At 50.6% G+C, this 17,787-nt stretch overlaps 1 protein-coding gene across 1 annotated transcript in view; it reads left to right on the forward strand.

Moving 5' to 3' along the window:
* The first annotated feature begins 9,451 nt into the window (after positions 1 to 9,451).
* The window catches only part of LOC144173392 (uncharacterized), a 46,645-nt gene continuing 38,309 nt past the window's right edge, over positions 9,452 to 17,787 (forward strand). The window contains exons 1-3 of the mRNA XM_077701859.1: positions 9,452 to 9,470; positions 10,727 to 11,005; positions 11,362 to 11,527. Coding sequence (XP_077557985.1) covers positions 9,452 to 9,470; positions 10,727 to 11,005; positions 11,362 to 11,527 — 464 coding nt within the window. The remainder of the gene's footprint in view (positions 9,471 to 10,726; positions 11,006 to 11,361; positions 11,528 to 17,787) is intronic.

The following is a 17,787-nucleotide window of genomic DNA, read 5'->3' on the forward strand; positions in this document are numbered from 1 at the left end:
AGTGCAACTCGCTCTCGCGAGAGGTGAGTGGGGCTCACCTCGAGTGGAACTCGCACTCACGAGTGGTGAGTGGGGTTCACCGCGAGTGGCTTTCGCACTCGTGAGTGCTCAGCGGGGCTCGCCACGAGTGGAGCTCGCCCTCACGAGTGGCGAGTTCCACTCGCCGTGAGTGGCTCTCGCACTCGCGAGTGCTGAGCGTGGCTCGCCGCGAGTAGAACTCGCACTCGCAAGTGGTGAACGGGGCTCACCGTAAGTGCCGCTCGCACTCAATCGCACTCGCACTCACCAGGCCAAAACGACGGTGAGGCTCACTCACCAGTCACTCGTGAGTGGTGAGGGGGGGGGGGGGTCTGTGAGTGCACTCATGAGTGAGTTTGCCGACCTATGCCGAGCAAGTCACACCGCAGGGGCTTTCGATCGGTCGAATTGTACGTGTCGCCGTCGGATACGTGTGACAATGGGGTCTGCCAACTCGTAAGTTGGCGTCGCAGTTGCGTCGTCGTCGTGTCGGCTTAGCAACGTGTCTTAACTGGAAGCGTAGTAAAAGAGTAAAAAAGATAAATATAGAAGAACACGATGGCTTTAAGCGTGCTGCCGCAAGCGCTAATTAACCAAAGGCACTGCCATGACCCGTCGATGCTGAGCAGACGACGCTTCTCTTCGCCGTTGGAGAAAAAGCCGCCCAACTGCAAGATTTCTGCTGAGTGACGCGCGTAGGGGAATCGATGACGTACATGCAGGAATATGGCGGAGCTTAAAAATACGCAGGAAAGTCTGGGAACGCGGCAACAAATTTTGCAACGATAGTGTGAGCTTTTTCTGCACGTAAAAATGTTATACTTTGCACAGATGACGTTGACCACCCAATCTAGCGATTGCGCTTGTTCATTTTGTGTGCTCACAACGCCTTTCAAGACACATTTAAAATAGTGTTGAATTACAGCATCCTTGTAGAAACGAGAATGCGACTGCACATGTTTTGGAAATATGTTCGGAGAGCACGTTGCAACCTAGCCGAAGAATTACTGTGAAAATTGTAGGAACAATACCAACTACCGCCATCACCAGAGTTTAGCAGTGATGATGTTTAATGTGGGGCATAGCCTCCTGTATAACCGACTGTGCCTGCTCTGTCGCCCCGAAACCCATTGGAGCAGCCCGTTCACCGTGGGGCGCCAAGTTCCCAGGTTTTTGGATGAGCATGCCTATGCGAACTGCTGTTTGAAGCGGAGGTGAAATGAAACGCACATGGCGTCGTCTGCGACGCGAAGACGTCTTCCAGTTACGAAAGTCCGCAAAGCGGCGAGCTTGGACTTCATGAGCCAATATTAAAGACCGAGGCTTTACTCGTGGGTTCGCAGAACAACTAAACTGCGTTCAGTGTACTGTTCCCGCCTACACGCTCGCCCTTTTGGGTTCACTACGGGAGTTTCACAACAAACTGTATACATTTCCTCACGGTTATCACTGCGATAAGAACCAGTGAACTTTTATCCCGCTCTGTAGGAGTTAAAAAGTGAAAAATAATGATTCTTGATTCATGTTTAGTGATAATTGAGTAATACTAATTAAATTTTATTTGAAGACGTCCAAACTGTTGATCTCCCCTTTTTTCTTACGAGTCCATTCAGTCTTGTTCTGCGGGTAATATTTTTCACGGTCCCCGAAAAGACATACGCCCACCGTCCTCCATCCCTTCCCTTTTTCTCCGTCGCCGCTGCTCCACGAAATGTTGCCATCGCGCATGTAGTAGATATATTGACGACGCGGTAATCGGCAATGCCTGGCTGCTGCGCAAAGAATGACGACTCTTTAGCTCAAGGCGATGCTCAGTATTTCAGAGCCCCTATATACGCTTATGATAAACATTCAGGGTGAACTTATCTTGTTTCTCTCGCTACTTCTCCCCGGTACATTCATTCTTCCCTCACCAATCATATACCGAATAACCGATTAATTCCCAGTTTGTCACAAACCCACTCGTGAACTCACCCGTAACATTTCTGGCTGAATCGAGGGAAACGCGGAAAGAAAACTTTTGCGTTAAATTATTTACGAACGAACAAGGTATAGCCCGAGAAAGACCATCTCTTTTATGATTACACTGTTAAGTTCTAGCGCCACCCGAGCTAGATGGTTTCATTTCTGGCCTCGTGAATTTCTGTACATTTCTTGTTCAAACAGGAGTTGCCCGTCAGTGCTTGAAACAGAATCGTCTTTACAAAAAAAATTCGCGCCAATCCACCCTGTGAATGTGGTTGGAAAGCAAAGCTGTAAACGTCACTCACAACGATTATCCCTGCGACGTCACTGAAATTCATTCAGTCGCTCTACAAATAGTGAAACCAGAGAGAAGTTAAATGCGCTTAACCACACCCTTTATTACTTCAAAGAGATATTCTTGGTAAGGTTAAATCAATGCATGATGCATGAACGGTGGTTGATTGAGTTGTATTGGTGTAGCACACCAGTAGAAACTCTTTTTTTATGAAATTAAAGGAAGCTCAAACCCGTTGTTAGACGATCTCACTTCTCTGTCTCTGCCGCCGTGGACAGAGGCGACGAGATCGGCGGTGGAGACGGAGGAGAAGGAGGAGGAGGAAATACTTCTATTCAGATTTCTGAACGACCCAGAGTACGGCCTAGGGGAGTGGTTACTTCTACACTGGAGCCTATATGTAGTCCGCGCTGTCTGTTCTCTGTCCACCAGCTTAACCTGGGAAGGAAGAGAGGGGCTGTAGAGCAGCATCTCCCTTTGCTCGTGTTGGGTAGTTGCCGGAAGGAGAGGAGGTGCTCAGGACCAAATTCCCACACCCCGATTATGTCGTGTAGTGTCCCTACCTCTGAGTAAAATTTATATTCAGGGTCATAGCGATTCGGGTGGATTAAGGGTAGACGCGTCAGGTGTGGAAAGGAGCCAGATTTCGTCAGCCGCACGGTAGTTTGTTGTTCTGTTCTCTCGAGACGTCCGGGTAAAGCGAAGGCAGGGTCTGTTTCTGTAGGTGATAATGCTGGGTTATGTCCCTGAACAAGACAAGCGGGTGACGGTCCTCGTGCAGCTCCGTAGCACGGGTGGTAAGAGCGCAGGCGCGCAGGCTTGTTGGTGGGCGTATTTGTTGCCCTCCAAGGAAGCGTGAACGGGTGTCTAGATGAGCTGCATGGAACCGTTTGGGGAGTGTATTCTTAGCACACGCAATGCAGGTCGAGACACCCAACCGAAGTGGTAATTCCTGTAGGCTTGTTGGGAATCGGTGACTACCTTTCGAGTCCCTAATTGAGTGAGAGCAAAGGCGATGGATGCCTCTTCTGCCTCTGAGTGGGGCACACCCAAGGAGGTTGTTTCTGGAGGTAGCCACGATGCTGGCGTACTGCTGCCTTCTATGTTGGGAGGCGTCTGTGCAGATAGCTGCATGATCCCCACCAAGGGTGGTGTTGAGCGGTTGAGCCCGTGCTTGTCGCCGACTCTCTTCGCGTGAGGGGTTCATATTTCTAGGGAAAGGGACTATCTTTAGTTCTCGTTGCCCAGAGTCCGGTGGTACATCAGACGGAGTGACATTCTGGGCTGCCCAGCCAATCGGGTTAAAAATGCGGCGGCCCGCCGCAGTTCTGCTCAATCGGCGCTTCTGGTTAGAAAGAGGCCCTCTATCAGCTTTTCAATCGTGTTGTGGAGCACCGTGCTAAGCAGCCTCTCTGTGGACGCGCACTCAGGGGAAGAAATATGTCCGGCTCAACCGCCTTTCTAATCACTATACAGCGCATCTTTATGTCCTTCTTGCCGAGAAGAATACAAGGGGTTGATGTAACTGATTCTCGAGAGGACAAAAGTTTCAATTAGTCGAAAGGTATCGGATGCCTTGAGGCGTCGCTTCTTGGTGCAACTCGCCTGATCCTGTGTATGATTTGATTGAGGCTGTGTTTGAGGCGCTGCAAGGATACGTTACTCTTGGTGTTGTCCAGGAGATGTAGGCCCAGGATCTTGATCCGGTGGCGTGTGGTTATGGGCTGGCCATCAAGGGCTATGTGAATGTGTTTCTTGATGTGTCGTTTGGCGTGAGGGCGGACGACAAGGAGCCGCCATTTTTTACGCCAGCACTGGCGGCCACAGGCTTTAGCACATTGGCGTACTAGAAGTGGGATGCCATGCGTTGGTGTGAGCTTCCTTTAATTTTGTAACTCCTAGCACGCACGCAACGTGCGCACAGGGCCGTTAGACGTGCCGTGGGCGGAGCGCACAGGAGCGCGAGAGGTCGCGTGAAGGTGGCATTCAACGAGAATGCGGGAGGCAAACCCGTGGACGTGCTTGGTGAGTGCACCACCTGTATTCCGCGTCTTCGCGTGGGATCGTAGCTAAATCGGTATGACAATAGGCTATCGCTTTGTTACTCTGTTAGTTCCAGGTTCGATTCCTGGCTGTGCCAGTAAATTCTTTTATTTGTTCGCGGGAGTTTTCTGTTGACACCAACGGTCGCGAAAGAACCCTTGGGGGGTAGAGGTAAAAAGCTTTGCTTTAAAAACGTATATTTTGTTTGCAAAGGGCCCTGGGAACTTTTTTTTAAACCACTCATTGTTGCAAGGTGTGTAGGCAAATGTTGACCGTGCCCTCGCCAACACAGGAGAACCTGGGTTTAGGGTGCCGCCACAGAGAACAGCAGAATTTCTCTCACTGAGCCGGCACAAGGTGTTATACAGGAGGCTATGGGTGGGGGTTAAGCCGTCCAGCATGTGCAGGCCGGCGAACGTGCTAGCGAAACCTCGCCAAACGATGACGACAATGCGCACGCCGGTACCACTTCACCGTAGCTTTACCGCGCCGCGCCATACGTAGGCCGCGCATGCGCAGATGCGGAGCTAAGCCATGACGTCATCACGGGGATGTAAAAGCAGGTCACCTCCGCAGCCGCGGTGACGGAACAGCCGGTAGGTCTTGATTGCTGGATAGTGGGTTCATGACGTACGAAAGAATAAGTTTGCGCAAAAGACGAGGACGAAGATAGAGAGGACAAGACTAGCGCAATTTTCAACTTTATTTTGCATGAAATAACCTCCTACCGGTATCTATGGTAGGTTGTAACAAGAACCACATGTCAAATACAACAAACGATGTTGTTGCATTTGACATGTTCTATTTGATGTATTTGACATGCGATTCTTGTTACGCCGGATTGGGTGGTGCGGCTGTTGATATAGATTGGAAGGTATCGGTGGAAGGTATACATGTGTTTTGTTATTCCAGGCAAAATAAAATGGGAAGTTGCCCTCGCCTTGTACTCTCTATCTTCGTCCTCGTCTTTCGCCCAAACGTATCCTTCGTAAGAACAGCCGGGTTTCCGACGAAAACAAAGATGGGGCAACACAAGAAGAGCTCGAGGTTTACTGTCTGAAGATGCGCTGGAGGAAGATTTGCGCTGTCTATTTGTGCCATCGGACGAGGACGACAAAATAAATGATTGGTACTGAACATAAAACACCACAATGTACAATGTATGTACATACTTTAATGGCCGAGTGTCCATTGCTCTTTGGCGAGCTGATGACGACACCACGCCGAAAACTTGACCGACTCTACAAGCATAACTACGCAGAAAACTTGGCCCAGTCTCCAAGCATAACCACGCATAAACTTAGACGAGCCAAGAATAAGCTGGGTGGGGCCACCAGTTTCGCATTCGCCCAGTCTTCGTGCCACTAGTGCGAGGCTGTCCCAATTATGTAGATTCAACATTGTGCCTCTTCTCACTGCGTCCCATTCCCCTGCTGCTAGCGGCTGTTTTCCGCGAGTTTAACCCAATACAGTTCCGAACAGTCAATGCTACTGCTCTGTAACATGAGTAATGATCTCAAACTGCACTGAAAAGCGAAAGTTGAGGCTGTAGGCGCCGATTTTAGAAATAGGCATTTATAGGCACTTATATGGATTTATACACAAACACAAAAACAGGCGTTTATAGACATCTTCGCTGTTTGTAAACAAACATGAATGCGCCGAACAGTTCGCCTCAGAAGACTTCCGGTGCGGCACTTCCTGTAATGGTTTCTAATGGTCGCGGCCGTAGCGGCGGTGTTTGCCTGGTGTGTTTGAATTTGTTGCTGCATTATTTCTGGCGCATTCCTGAAGATGTGTTTACATGATGTGTAAACATGATGTGTAAAGATGTGTTTACATGTGTTTACATGTGTTTACGTCTACATGACTGCTACTATGACAACACTATTAACAAAGTCGCAATAATGAACACTACTTTTTCACATAAGAAGAGGTGTGTACGGTACGCCACTTCACATAAACGGAACCTACGCTTTATCGCACGTATTTTAAGCTGCCTAAAACGGGCTAGTAGACAAACTCAAACGTTTGGCACACATCACGATAAATCGCCTTTTACTGCGCCTGTGTCACAATGGGCAGCTTTGATAGAGATCGGCGCCGATCGGAATCGGTCGCGATCTAAGGTGTTCAGTGTGACTGAGATAACAAAACGTACTCATTATGTGATGACGTCAGGTGCGGCTGAGTCACTAGAACAACTATGGTTTACTGGCGAGTACATTATTCATGAATCAAACTTTCAATTAACCCGCCTACATGTAGTCCGCGCTCACACCGAGAGGTAAATTAGCTGGAGTGCGACTATTTCCATTAACGGCAACACGACAAACTACGAGTCAGTTGCTCGTACCGATGAAAACCCACTCGCAGGCGTCGCTCTCATAAAAAGAAAATGTAAGGGCGCCACTGTAATTAGCAACAAAGCGTGGGTAACGCGACGTACGCTGTGCGGCGATTCCTGCGGAGAGCGGCTACTTTGGTGTCCCAAGTGTTGTTTCGAACAGTACACATCACTGACCAGTAAGCCTCTAACTACAAGAAACACCTTTACAATGTATTTTCGGCGTTAGCCAGCTTTGCTATCCAACTAAAGCGTCACCGCGGTTACTGTTAGGGGTGGAACACGACGGCGTCCGACGTGGTCCTTGTAATTGGGAGCCTCAGACTAACGTCTGAGCACAGCCTCTGTGCAATTGAAGCATACGTTGGGTTAAGGGAAATTGAGCGCTCAAACCAAAATAGAAAAAAACGAAGAACGACGAGACAGATGCGCTACTAACAACTGATTTATTCCAAGGAAAGACAGGGATATAAGTAGCTTGTCTACAAACACACAAACATACACAAAGGATAATAGATCTAAAAAAGATACTATAAAAACAAAATAGCCACAGCTGAAGACCACAATCACACCTTTTTATCGCATGTTGTCTAGGATCCGTCTCTCCTTCGAAAACAGTGATAGCGATGCTTCACTGATACAGTCTGCGCTGTTTTTTCGGATAAAATACCCTTCGCGCAGTTCTCGCGCCACGTTGGGCTTTGCTTGCCTTTGATGAAGTGGGCAGAACAAATCTGCGCGCTCTTTATGGGAGTCCAGTTTTCCCGCTTGATCGCTGCAAGCCAGGCGCTCCTTCCGCCTCATGGAGGAAAGAAAAGGTTCTCCATGTTCTGCCTTCATCTCTCGGGAAACATGGCGTTCTGACTTCCGATAGCAAATTGGTTCCAGAACGCAGACTGCATCCCGGCACAACACAGCAGTGTCGGAGTCGCGAGCGCTTCACGGGAATAATTTTATCCGCTGAAAACATCGAAATGCAAGAAGCCGCCGCCACCAACGCAGGCTGAAACCACTGTAAAACAATGTAAACAGGAAGCTTTCTAGGGCATGTTTCCGGTAAACGCACAATGTTGCCAGAGAACGGCGAGCGCTGGCGAAACCGTGTACAGGATTATAAAAAATGGCTGGCGATTACGATACTCCCTAATACGAAATTTGCGTGCAGCGCTAACTGCAGTCTTCTCGGTCAATACTCATAATAGGAGAGTGCAATTTTCCCAAGTTCACCCCACCCCCCTCCCCCCTAACCTCACATCAACCCTGAGTGATGGGATACCTTGTTGTTCAGCTCTGCCCTGGAAGAACATATTGCGCTGATAACCAGAGGACATGAGTACCTGGAAACATATGGGGCCCGAGAAGAGAGCGCGACCCCATCAAGCGCCTAAAAGGCTCTAGAATGCTCAATAAAGTTTGTTCTCTCTCTATGTGCTGAGTCTGAGGAAATGATCGCGTGATCAGCGAGCGCACGGCGGCGTGCGCTACTCCGCCGTTTTCTCGCAGCGCGCCGGCGCCGACGAGCATGTTGTTGCAAATCGTGTTTGAACCTCCCGCGAAAATGTCACGTAGTTCGTATGAGCCACGCAACGGGGAGGACGACGAAGGACCGGAAGAACCGATGTAAGTGCAGCACGCAGCGCGTGCTGGGCTTCTGTGCCTTTTGGTGAACTTGAAATAACAAGGCGCTTGCTTTCATGGATCCCTGGTTTTGCGTTCCCTGTCTCGGGCGTCACTAGACGCCAAGGGTAGTTTTCCCCCACTTATCCGGCGCGGACTGGGCATACTGCCCTCCCGCGCACACTTGCGCCACACTTTCCTCCTCCGTTTTCTTTCCGCCTTCAGTGTCCCCTTCGTTCGCTCGGTCCCAAGTCGCACGGCGCCGTCAAAGTACAGTAGCGGGCGCCAAAGTGCTGCGCACCGAAACACCATAACAGCCTTCTTTACCTCTAATCCATGCTCATATACCAAAGTGGGGCGATAGGAGCGCAGGGAATAAAATTGGCATTTGCCTAATCACCGGTCTCGAGACATGACGAACCAAGACGCTCCTTGACAGTGACTTTGAGCAAGCTACCCACATCGTGTCTTACGTTGAATGATGTGCTTGGCCCCTGGTCATGTGCAAAGATGGCTCGACGTGCGAAGAAGGGCTTCCCGAGCTTCTTTCGCAGTTCAGGCCTAGTTCACAGTCTTTAACAGTGCCGAGCATTGATTCGACATGTGCTACAGGACCTGCACAATCGCCTTTGCGCTCTCAAACTCTCAGTGGTGTCCCAGTGAACATTTCGGGGCTGTGATCACCGTGCCATGATAGCTTGTGGTCGCTCTGTGGTTTCCTGAACTGTGCTCAAATTGAAAACGAACATTTCTCCAGTGCGTTCGAACATTCCTCTAGTGTGTTTTAACACTTCTTTTATTTTTACCACGATCTACTGCACTCTGTCTACAGACCTCATGTTGGCGTTTTTTTTTTCTTTATTTCTTTTATTATTCACCTGACGTAGCATTTTAGGCTATCTGCAGGACAGACCTCGTCCGCATCATTAAACTGCATTCTCTCTCTCTCTCTCTCTCTCTCTCTCTCTCTCTCTCTCTCTCTCGACATCCCTTACACAGCGAAAAATCAATAAAGCATCCAGTACAAATTTTGTTCTACTTGCTTGGTTTATCTACTTTTAGACAGCAGCTTTTAAGCGTCCGCTGTTGTGGCTCCGCGTCGCAGTCGGCCTTGGTGTAATCGAGCTGACGAAGAGGACACCGAAAATAGGCGAGATAGATCAAGCATGGAAGCGGTGGAGGAAAGTAAGGGGAAAGTGTGATAGGAAGGGCGGTATACCGTGGCCGCTTGAGACACGCTTGGCGGCAGCAATGCGCTGCGAGAGAGCGCCAGAGTTGCGTTCGTTTTCGTGCGGTCGTTAATGGCGCGATCACTTTCTAAAACGCAGAAGCTATACGCCGTCACCGAGAAGACGCTGCAGTTCGCGCTGAGATCAAATTTAGCATTTAGGTGTATAATAATTAACAGCCATTCTTTTTTCTCTGATGAGAGAGAGAGAAAAAACCGACCGAAAAGAATCTACTGAGGATGTTTTTCGTGCTACGTCGGTATCGTTAGTTTAGGCTAGAGCTGTTCGCCGAGAGAGACCAGTAACGAAAACATTAAAATGATGCTAAAACCATCCTTTGTTGCTATTGTTTATTTTTTATTGTTATTGTGGACATGAATAGTGCTGGGCACAGCGCGCCACCCCAGGCGCGGCTGCATGGCGTCTTGTTTAGCCCTATAATGTACACTTTCCAATGGCTTACCGTGTTCAAGAATTCCTTGTAAGTTGTTAACCTCGATCTTGCTAAAGGATGGGAGTGGGATGTGCAGACGGCCGCATGGTGGAGCAAGGCAGGTGCCCCTTTCCCCGATTTCTGGAAATTGCTGTAGTTTCATTGTGCTAGTCCGCTACTTGGTTTGTTCAATGCCGCACGGACTTGATCACTTCGTAGGCTACCAATGTTTGCCCCATTTTGAAAGAAATTTCTGCGAACGTTTATGGTATTGAACGTAGATATACATAGTCTGGCAGCGCTGCACAATGGATGTCGGGAATTTTCGGAATTTGAGATCATTACCAAAATCGTGTCGATATCAAGCTCTGTCTCGTTCCCAACGCATTTTGGTGTTGTGTTTCTGTTTGCTGCGGTGCTTGAACAAAGTCTTTAGTATACACAGCGCCCTCACAATCATAATACTTTGGACAGTGGCCCGCTGCGTTCGCAAAGAATTTACAAGTGGTGGTGCTCGTGTTTGGAAAGAGGCCTGCCGTCCTACGTTGAAGTTCTGAGGATTTCCCTCTGGAAAATACGTTCAGTAGATTGCCACTATAATAACTCCGCCTTCAGTAAACCGAAAAGAAGTCATAATTCGCCTGTTTAAGGAAGCCCTCAAGTTCATCCGGCTAAGGGGAAATTTCTTTATATGCACACCCGACGCGTTTGCGAAAATAGGCAGCTTTTATTTCCCTATATAGCGTGCGTGGTGTGTATCACCGTGCTCCCGTGCGCAGAGCAAGTGCCGCTGCGGGACTTCCAGACCGCGTTCCGGTTCCACTCGAACGAGGCAGTGGAAAACCGGGGTTTCATGCTGCGCGTTCGCCAAGTGGCCTGCGGAGCCGAAGGTGGCAGCAATGGGAGCCCGCAGTATGACAAATCCGGGGCGCCGTGCATCCACCCACACCACCCGGCCCCGGGAGCGTCGTCGTCACCAGGGGGCCACCCCCTGGGGCCGGCCATGTTTGCACCGTCTGGAGAACCCGCCTTCTATCCACCATCTAGGGGCCTGCCGGGTAAGCGTTCCAGCAGTACGGCACATGCTTGAACCTTGCACGTGAAGTGACATGCATAGTACTATTAATTTGTTTCGGCCCGAAGATTCATTTTCAAACGCAATCTGGTGCACAGATCACGCATCACAAGACGCTCGAAGCGACGAGCTCCTCGGGAACAGATCTCAAAAGCGCCGCGCCACGGCGCAAGAGACTAACCAGTTGAGCAGCAACACTTTCGGACAGCCAACTCGAGAATATTGCTCTCAGCGCATGCGCTCTGTAACGTGAATTTTGTTGTTTTGTTTCTCTGCCCGCGGTGCTCGATGTGTCGTGATCCATCTCTTGCCTGCCTCTGTTTCTTCACTACTCCGCAGGTGGCGCCCCTCCAGGTCTGGGATCAGCTCCTCTCGGTCCTCCTTCGATTTACCCGTCACCGTCTTTGTTATCTGGACCTGGCCGGGCCCAGTGTGATAGAGCTTTCAACAAACCATACTTCGAATTGCGAAGCGCCGACCTTGGTACCGGAGACCTCGACTGCAGGTCAGTATACGTGCCACGCCAACCGCGAATCCAAACGGAGAAACATTTCTTATAAATAAATGATCACTCTGACACCACACTGGGATACGCATGGTCAGCTTACATATCTCACCAGTAAGCGTGCTTATACGCATAATTTTCATAATTATTGCGTTACTCCCTCTGTTTCGACTCTGACAGCCACAGCTTGAAACAATACCGCAAGTTGCGCTAGTTCGTGCATGATATCGAAAAAACTTCAAAGCGCACAAATAGAAGGGGACAAAGACAAAAAGGAGGGACACACACACGCGCATTTCGAGGAAAAGAAGCCCGTGTACTGGAAATGAACTGAAGCAATACCGCAAATTGGGCTAGTTGGTGCATGATATCGAAAAAAACTTCAAAGTGCACAAATAGACGGGGACAAAGAGGAGGGACACATACACGCGCGTTTCGAGGAAAAGAAGCCCGTGTACTAGAAATGAACTGAAGCAATACCGCAAGTTGGGCTAGTTGGTGCATCATATCGAAAAAACTTCAAAGCGCACAAACAGACGGGGACAAAGAGGAGGGACACACACACGCGCTTTTTTCGAGGAAAAGAAGCCCGTGTACTAGAAATGAACTGAAGCAATACCGCAAGTTGGGCTAGTTGGTGCATGATATGGAAAAAACTTCAAAGCGCACAAACAGACGGGGACAAAGAGGAGGCACACACACACGCGCTTTTTTCGAGGAAAAGAAGCCCGTGTACTAGAAATGAACTGAAGCAATACCGCAAGTTGGGCTAGTTGGTGCATGATATGGAAAAAACTTCAAAGCGCACAAACAGACGGGGACAAAGAGGAGGGACACACACACGCGCTTTTTTCGAGGAAAAGAAGCCCGTGTACTAGAAATGAACTGAAGCAATACCGCAAGTTGGGCTAGTTGGTGCATGATATCGAAAAAACTTCAAAGCGCACAAACAGACGGGGACAAAGAGGAGGGACACACACACGCGCTTTTTTCGAGGAAAAGAAGCCCGTGTACTAGAAATGAACTGAAGCAATACCGCAAGTTGGGCTAGTTGGTGCATGATATGGAAAAAACTTCAAAGCGCACAAACAGACGGGGACAAAGAGGAGGGACACACACACGCGCTTTTTTCGAGGAAAAGAAGCCCGTGTACTAGAAATGAACTGAAGCAATACCGCAAGTTGGGCTAGTTGGTGCATGATATGGAAAAAACTTCAAAGCGCACAAACAGACGGGGACAAAGAGGAGGGACACACACACGCGCTTTTTTCGAGGAAAAGAAGCCCGTGTACTAGAAATGAACTGAAGCAATACCGCAAGTTGGGCTAGTTGGTGCATGATATCGAAAAAAACTTCAAAGTGCACAAATAGACGGGGACAAAGAGGAGGGACACATACACGCGCGTTTCGAGGAAAAGAAGCCCGTGTACTAGAAATGAACTGAAGCAATACCGCAAGTTGGGCTAGTTGGTGCATGATATGGAAAAAACTTCAAAGCGCACAAACAGACGGGGACAAAGAGGAGGCACACACACACGCGCTTTTTTCGAGGAAAAGAAGCCCGTGTACTAGAAATGAACTGAAGCAATACCGCAAGTTGGGCTAGTTGGTGCATGATATGGAAAAAACTTCAAAGCGCACAAACAGACGGGGACAAAGAGGAGGGACACACACACGCGCTTTTTTCGAGGAAAAGAAGCCCGTGTACTAGAAATGAACTGAAGCAATACCGCAAGTTGGGCTAGTTGGTGCATGATATGGAAAAAACTTCAAAGCGCACAAACAGACGGGGACAAAGAGGAGGGACACACACACGCGCTTTTTTCGAGGAAAAGAAGCCCGTGTACTAGAAATGAACTGAAGCAATACCGCAAGTTGGGCTAGTTGGTGCATGATATCGAAAAAAACTTCAAAGTGCACAAATAGACGGGGACAAAGAGGAGGGACACATACACGCGCGTTTCGAGGAAAAGAAGCCCGTGTACTAGAAATGAACTGAAGCAATACCGCAAGTTGGGCTAGTTGGTGCATCATATCGAAAAAACTTCAAAGCGCACAAACAGACGGGGACAAAGAGGAGGGACACACACACGCGCTTTTTTCGAGGAAAAGAAGCCCGTGTACTAGAAATGAACTGAAGCAATACCGCAAGTTGGGCTAGTTGGTGCATGATATGGAAAAAACTTCAAAGCGCACAAACAGACGGGGACAAAGAGGAGGGACACACACACGCGCTTTTTTCGAGGAAAAGAAGCCCGTGTACTAGAAATGAACTGAAGCAATACCGCAAATTGGGCTAGTTGGTGCATGATATGGAAAAAACTTCAAAGCGCACAAACAGACGGGGACAAAGAGGAGGCACACACACACGCGCTTTTTTCGAGGAAAAGAAGCCCGTGTACTAGAAATGAACTGAAGCAATACCGCAAGTTGGGCTAGTTGGTGCATGATATGGAAAAAACTTCAAAGCGCACAAACAGACGGGGACAAAGAGGAGGGACACACACACGCGCTTTTTTCGAGGAAAAGAAGCCCGTGTACTAGAAATGAACTGAAGCAATACCGCAAGTTGGGCTAGTTGGTGCATGATATGGAAAAAACTTCAAAGCGCACAAACAGACGGGGACAAAGAGGAGGGACACACACACGCGCTTTTTTCGAGGAAAAGAAGCCCGTGTACTAGAAATGAACTGAAGCAATACCGCAAGTTGGGCTAGTTGGTGCATGATATCGAAAAAACTACAAAGCGCACAAACAGACGGGGACAAAGAGGAGGGACACACACACGCGCTTTTTTCGAGGAAAAGAAGCCCGTGTACTAGAAATGAACTGAAGCAATACCGCAAGTTGGGCTAGTTGGTGCATGATATCGAAAAAACTTCAAAGCGCACAAACAGACGGGGACAAAGAGGAGGGACACACACACGCGCTTTTTTCGAGGAAAAGAAGCCCGTGTACTAGAAATGAACTGAAGCAATACCGCAAGTTGGGCTAGTTGGTGCATGATATCGAAAAAACTTCAAAGCGCACAAACAGACGGGGACAAAAAGGAGGGACACATACACGCGCGTTTCGAGGAAAAGAAGCCCGTGTACTAGAAATGAACTGAAGCAATACCGCAAGTTGGGCTAGTTGGTGCATGATATGGAAAAAACTTCAAAGCGCACAGTAAATGATGTTAGGTTGTTTCGTTGTTGTTCCTTGATGATGATGATCTGCGTTGGTGCCTGATGGTGGCGGCACTTGACGACACGACGACGATGGTTGATGAAGGGTTTTCAAAAACTGTATATTTACACAGAGGATATATACAGAGTATTGACAAACTGAAGATAGAGTTAACAAAGTAAGAAGTAAAATGGGGTTCTAGGTCAGCTAAGACTTTGTGCACGCGGCACCCCCGTCAGCGACGGACCCTGACCTTAAAACTACCCAAGTGGTGAGATCCTCCCTAGCCTGACCTGGCTAGCCCGGCAATACGCCGGCCGTGCATAGCACATTAAAACCTTGAGGATTCGACCCCGAGACCTCGTGTCTCGTGGTTTTAATGGGTTACTTAGGCCCCACCCCCGATACACCGGCCAATCGGTATCTCCTGGGCACCTGATAGGATGGATTAGTAAATCCGGGCCTAAACCACGGTGGGCAACGCCCCTCCGTAACCCTCAAACGCTGGTCACTTTCTCCCACCAGAAAACAAGGAGGAGATCAAAAGTAAACCAAACAAACACAACCACTCAAAAACCCGAGGAAACACGTGCATGCGCCCGGGGCACGCTTCCACGAACGCTGGTCTGCATCGCCTGTTCCCACGCATCTCGTCCGAGACCGGACAGCTACTCAAGCCAGCCGAAACCCATAAACATCCGTCTTAACGGCCCGGCGCGTCCCCAAGATTCTCCGCCGTTGACAGGCGATGCCCCGTTAATTGGACCGTGGGCCAGAAACAGCGCGTACGGACAAAAGGACGCGGCGGCCGGCTCAGGCGTCGCCTCTGCCGCGCCCATCCCGGGCCGCAACGCGCGCTCCCTCGCCCGCCTCCGCTCCGAGCGCGCACTGGCCAACAAAAGGAAAGCTATCGCCGTAAATCGGCCACTGTCTAACCCCAGTTGACAGCTCCACGCTCCCCGTCTCCAGCCGCTCGACGGACTAAATGGTTTTACAACCTGCTAATGGAAACCGCGGTGAGCCCCGAGCCAGCGGCCGCCATGCCCCCGGGGTGCCATTTGAGTCGCCAGGCTACCAATGTTTTCCTACGGCTACACCACGCACTTCGGCCAAAACAACGCGACCGCGCAGCTGCGGCCCCAGAAAATGTGTCTTTCCGCGAACGGCATGACCCAGAGACCGCTTGCTCTTAACGAGCTGGCTGCCATAAAGTCATTCATTCCACCTTCCCGGAACCGCCGCTTCCCACGCGTTCGACAGATTCCGCGTCGCTGACGCCTGGATCCCTTACACGCCCGTCACAAGATTCACGTAGGGGCCCACTGGTCACTACGTGAATAACACAAACAGGATCCAGGCGTGCAAAGTGACAGTGAAAACAGTTCACATACTTGTACCCGGAAAACACGCTAACACGAGCTTGCATGCACACACCAACCCTTCGACAAGGACAACCCCCAAAATAATTAGAGTTCCAAGCGAAGGCAAAAAGTGTCCGGTGTAGCACCACGCTCGCTACACGGCGTATAGTCCACTGTGCTCCGCTAGCGAAACACAAACACACCCGGTGCCAGTCCGCAACGTCAGGTGTCGCTGTCTTCTTCGGCAGCACGACCAGTCATTGTTGCGACACAAAGTTCTCGATTACACAGGAGGGTTCCCCCGCCATGCACCCGCATGCGAACACTGCCGCTCCCTTAGGAACACCGCAGAAAAATGGACACCCTTCCGTCCTCGCCTAGAGCTGCCCCTCGGCGCAACTCTACCTCGAGCTCAACCTGGCCACCGAAAAGCCACACCTGACCGAAATACCCCCAGGCCACCCAAAATGAGCGCCTGACAGCCGCTGGGTATTCCGCCTGCGCCGGAGAAAACTCCCCGCGCTTGTGCATGAAGCTACCCCTGCCTCGACAATGCGAAACCTCGCGTGGAAAGCCATTGCAAGCGAACAAACGCTTGCCCGCACTGAAGCTGTCGGTCTCTCCTTCACTGCAAGAACACCTGAGCTCGCGTGCCCGTTCACGCGATCTTACCTGCGCGACACGATGCTCAGTTCCGAGCGGCTTGTGCCCTTGCTCCGCCGAGTCCTGTACGCGCCTCTTGTCTGCTTGCTGCAGAGCAATGCCCGAGGGGCATGCCAGCCACACCGGCGCGCCCTGCTCGACCCTGTCGTTCTGCTTCTCTCGAGGAACCACGACAGCTGGCTCCTCCCGACACTCCGTGTCGTCGAGAACACCTCGCGGGCCGAGCGCTGCCGAAGCATCCTGCCTGCTCACCGCATCACTGCGCGAGCGGCGATTGCGATCACTACGCCCCGCGGCCTCAGATACTACCACCGTGTAGTTCGTGTGCCCCTTCAGATCGGCTGCCGGGATCGCAGCCTCACTGTGGTGTAGGACAACACCCTTGCTTGCGTACTCCTGAGATTGTCCGTGGTCTGGATTTACTGACCGGTCCGAGCCAGCATCGGGCGGCGACTCCTGAAGCCGTGGTGCGACTGCACCAACTGCGACGCATTCGCATCCCACCTCTGCCGCTGGGACAGCAACAGCCGCTGCTCCGTTGGCACTCGGCAGGCAATGCTGCGTCGCCTCACCCTTCACTGTTACGGCCTCGTCGGCCGGCCCCGGCTCCTGAGCATTCGCCAACTGACCTGAAGGCTCCGCTCCCGGGATCGCAATCCCGCACCGGCGTGAGACCAGACACTCGCGTACGGTCTCTCTATCCTTTTCGCGGTCTGAATAAACTGACCACTCCGCGGCGGGGTCGGGCGGCGGCTCGTGAACCCCTGCGGCGGCCGCAACGGGTGCGACGCACGCGCGTCCCCCCGCCTCTGACACGGCCGCCTCATCGGTGCTCGGCTGACAATGCGGCGTCGCCTCACACAGCTTTTGTTCCGCCGCTCCCCGCCGCGGCAACTGCCGGGCTCTTCCGCGCTGTTCCATTAGCTCAAGCTCCCGCTCTAAATGCCTAATGTTTTCCCGAACAGCCCTGAGCTCTGCTTCCATCGCTTCGACTGAGCGATTATTGCTCGCCATGATTAGCTATACGAACTGAATCGTTAATTACGCTAATTCATGCCCAGACTTAAC

The sequence above is a fragment of the Haemaphysalis longicornis genome, unplaced genomic scaffold (genome assembly GCF_048455015.1).
Source record: "Haemaphysalis longicornis isolate Haplotype H1 unplaced genomic scaffold, Haemaphysalis longicornis Haplotype H1 scaffold_1, whole genome shotgun sequence".
NCBI lineage: Eukaryota > Metazoa > Arthropoda > Arachnida > Ixodida > Ixodidae > Haemaphysalis > Haemaphysalis longicornis.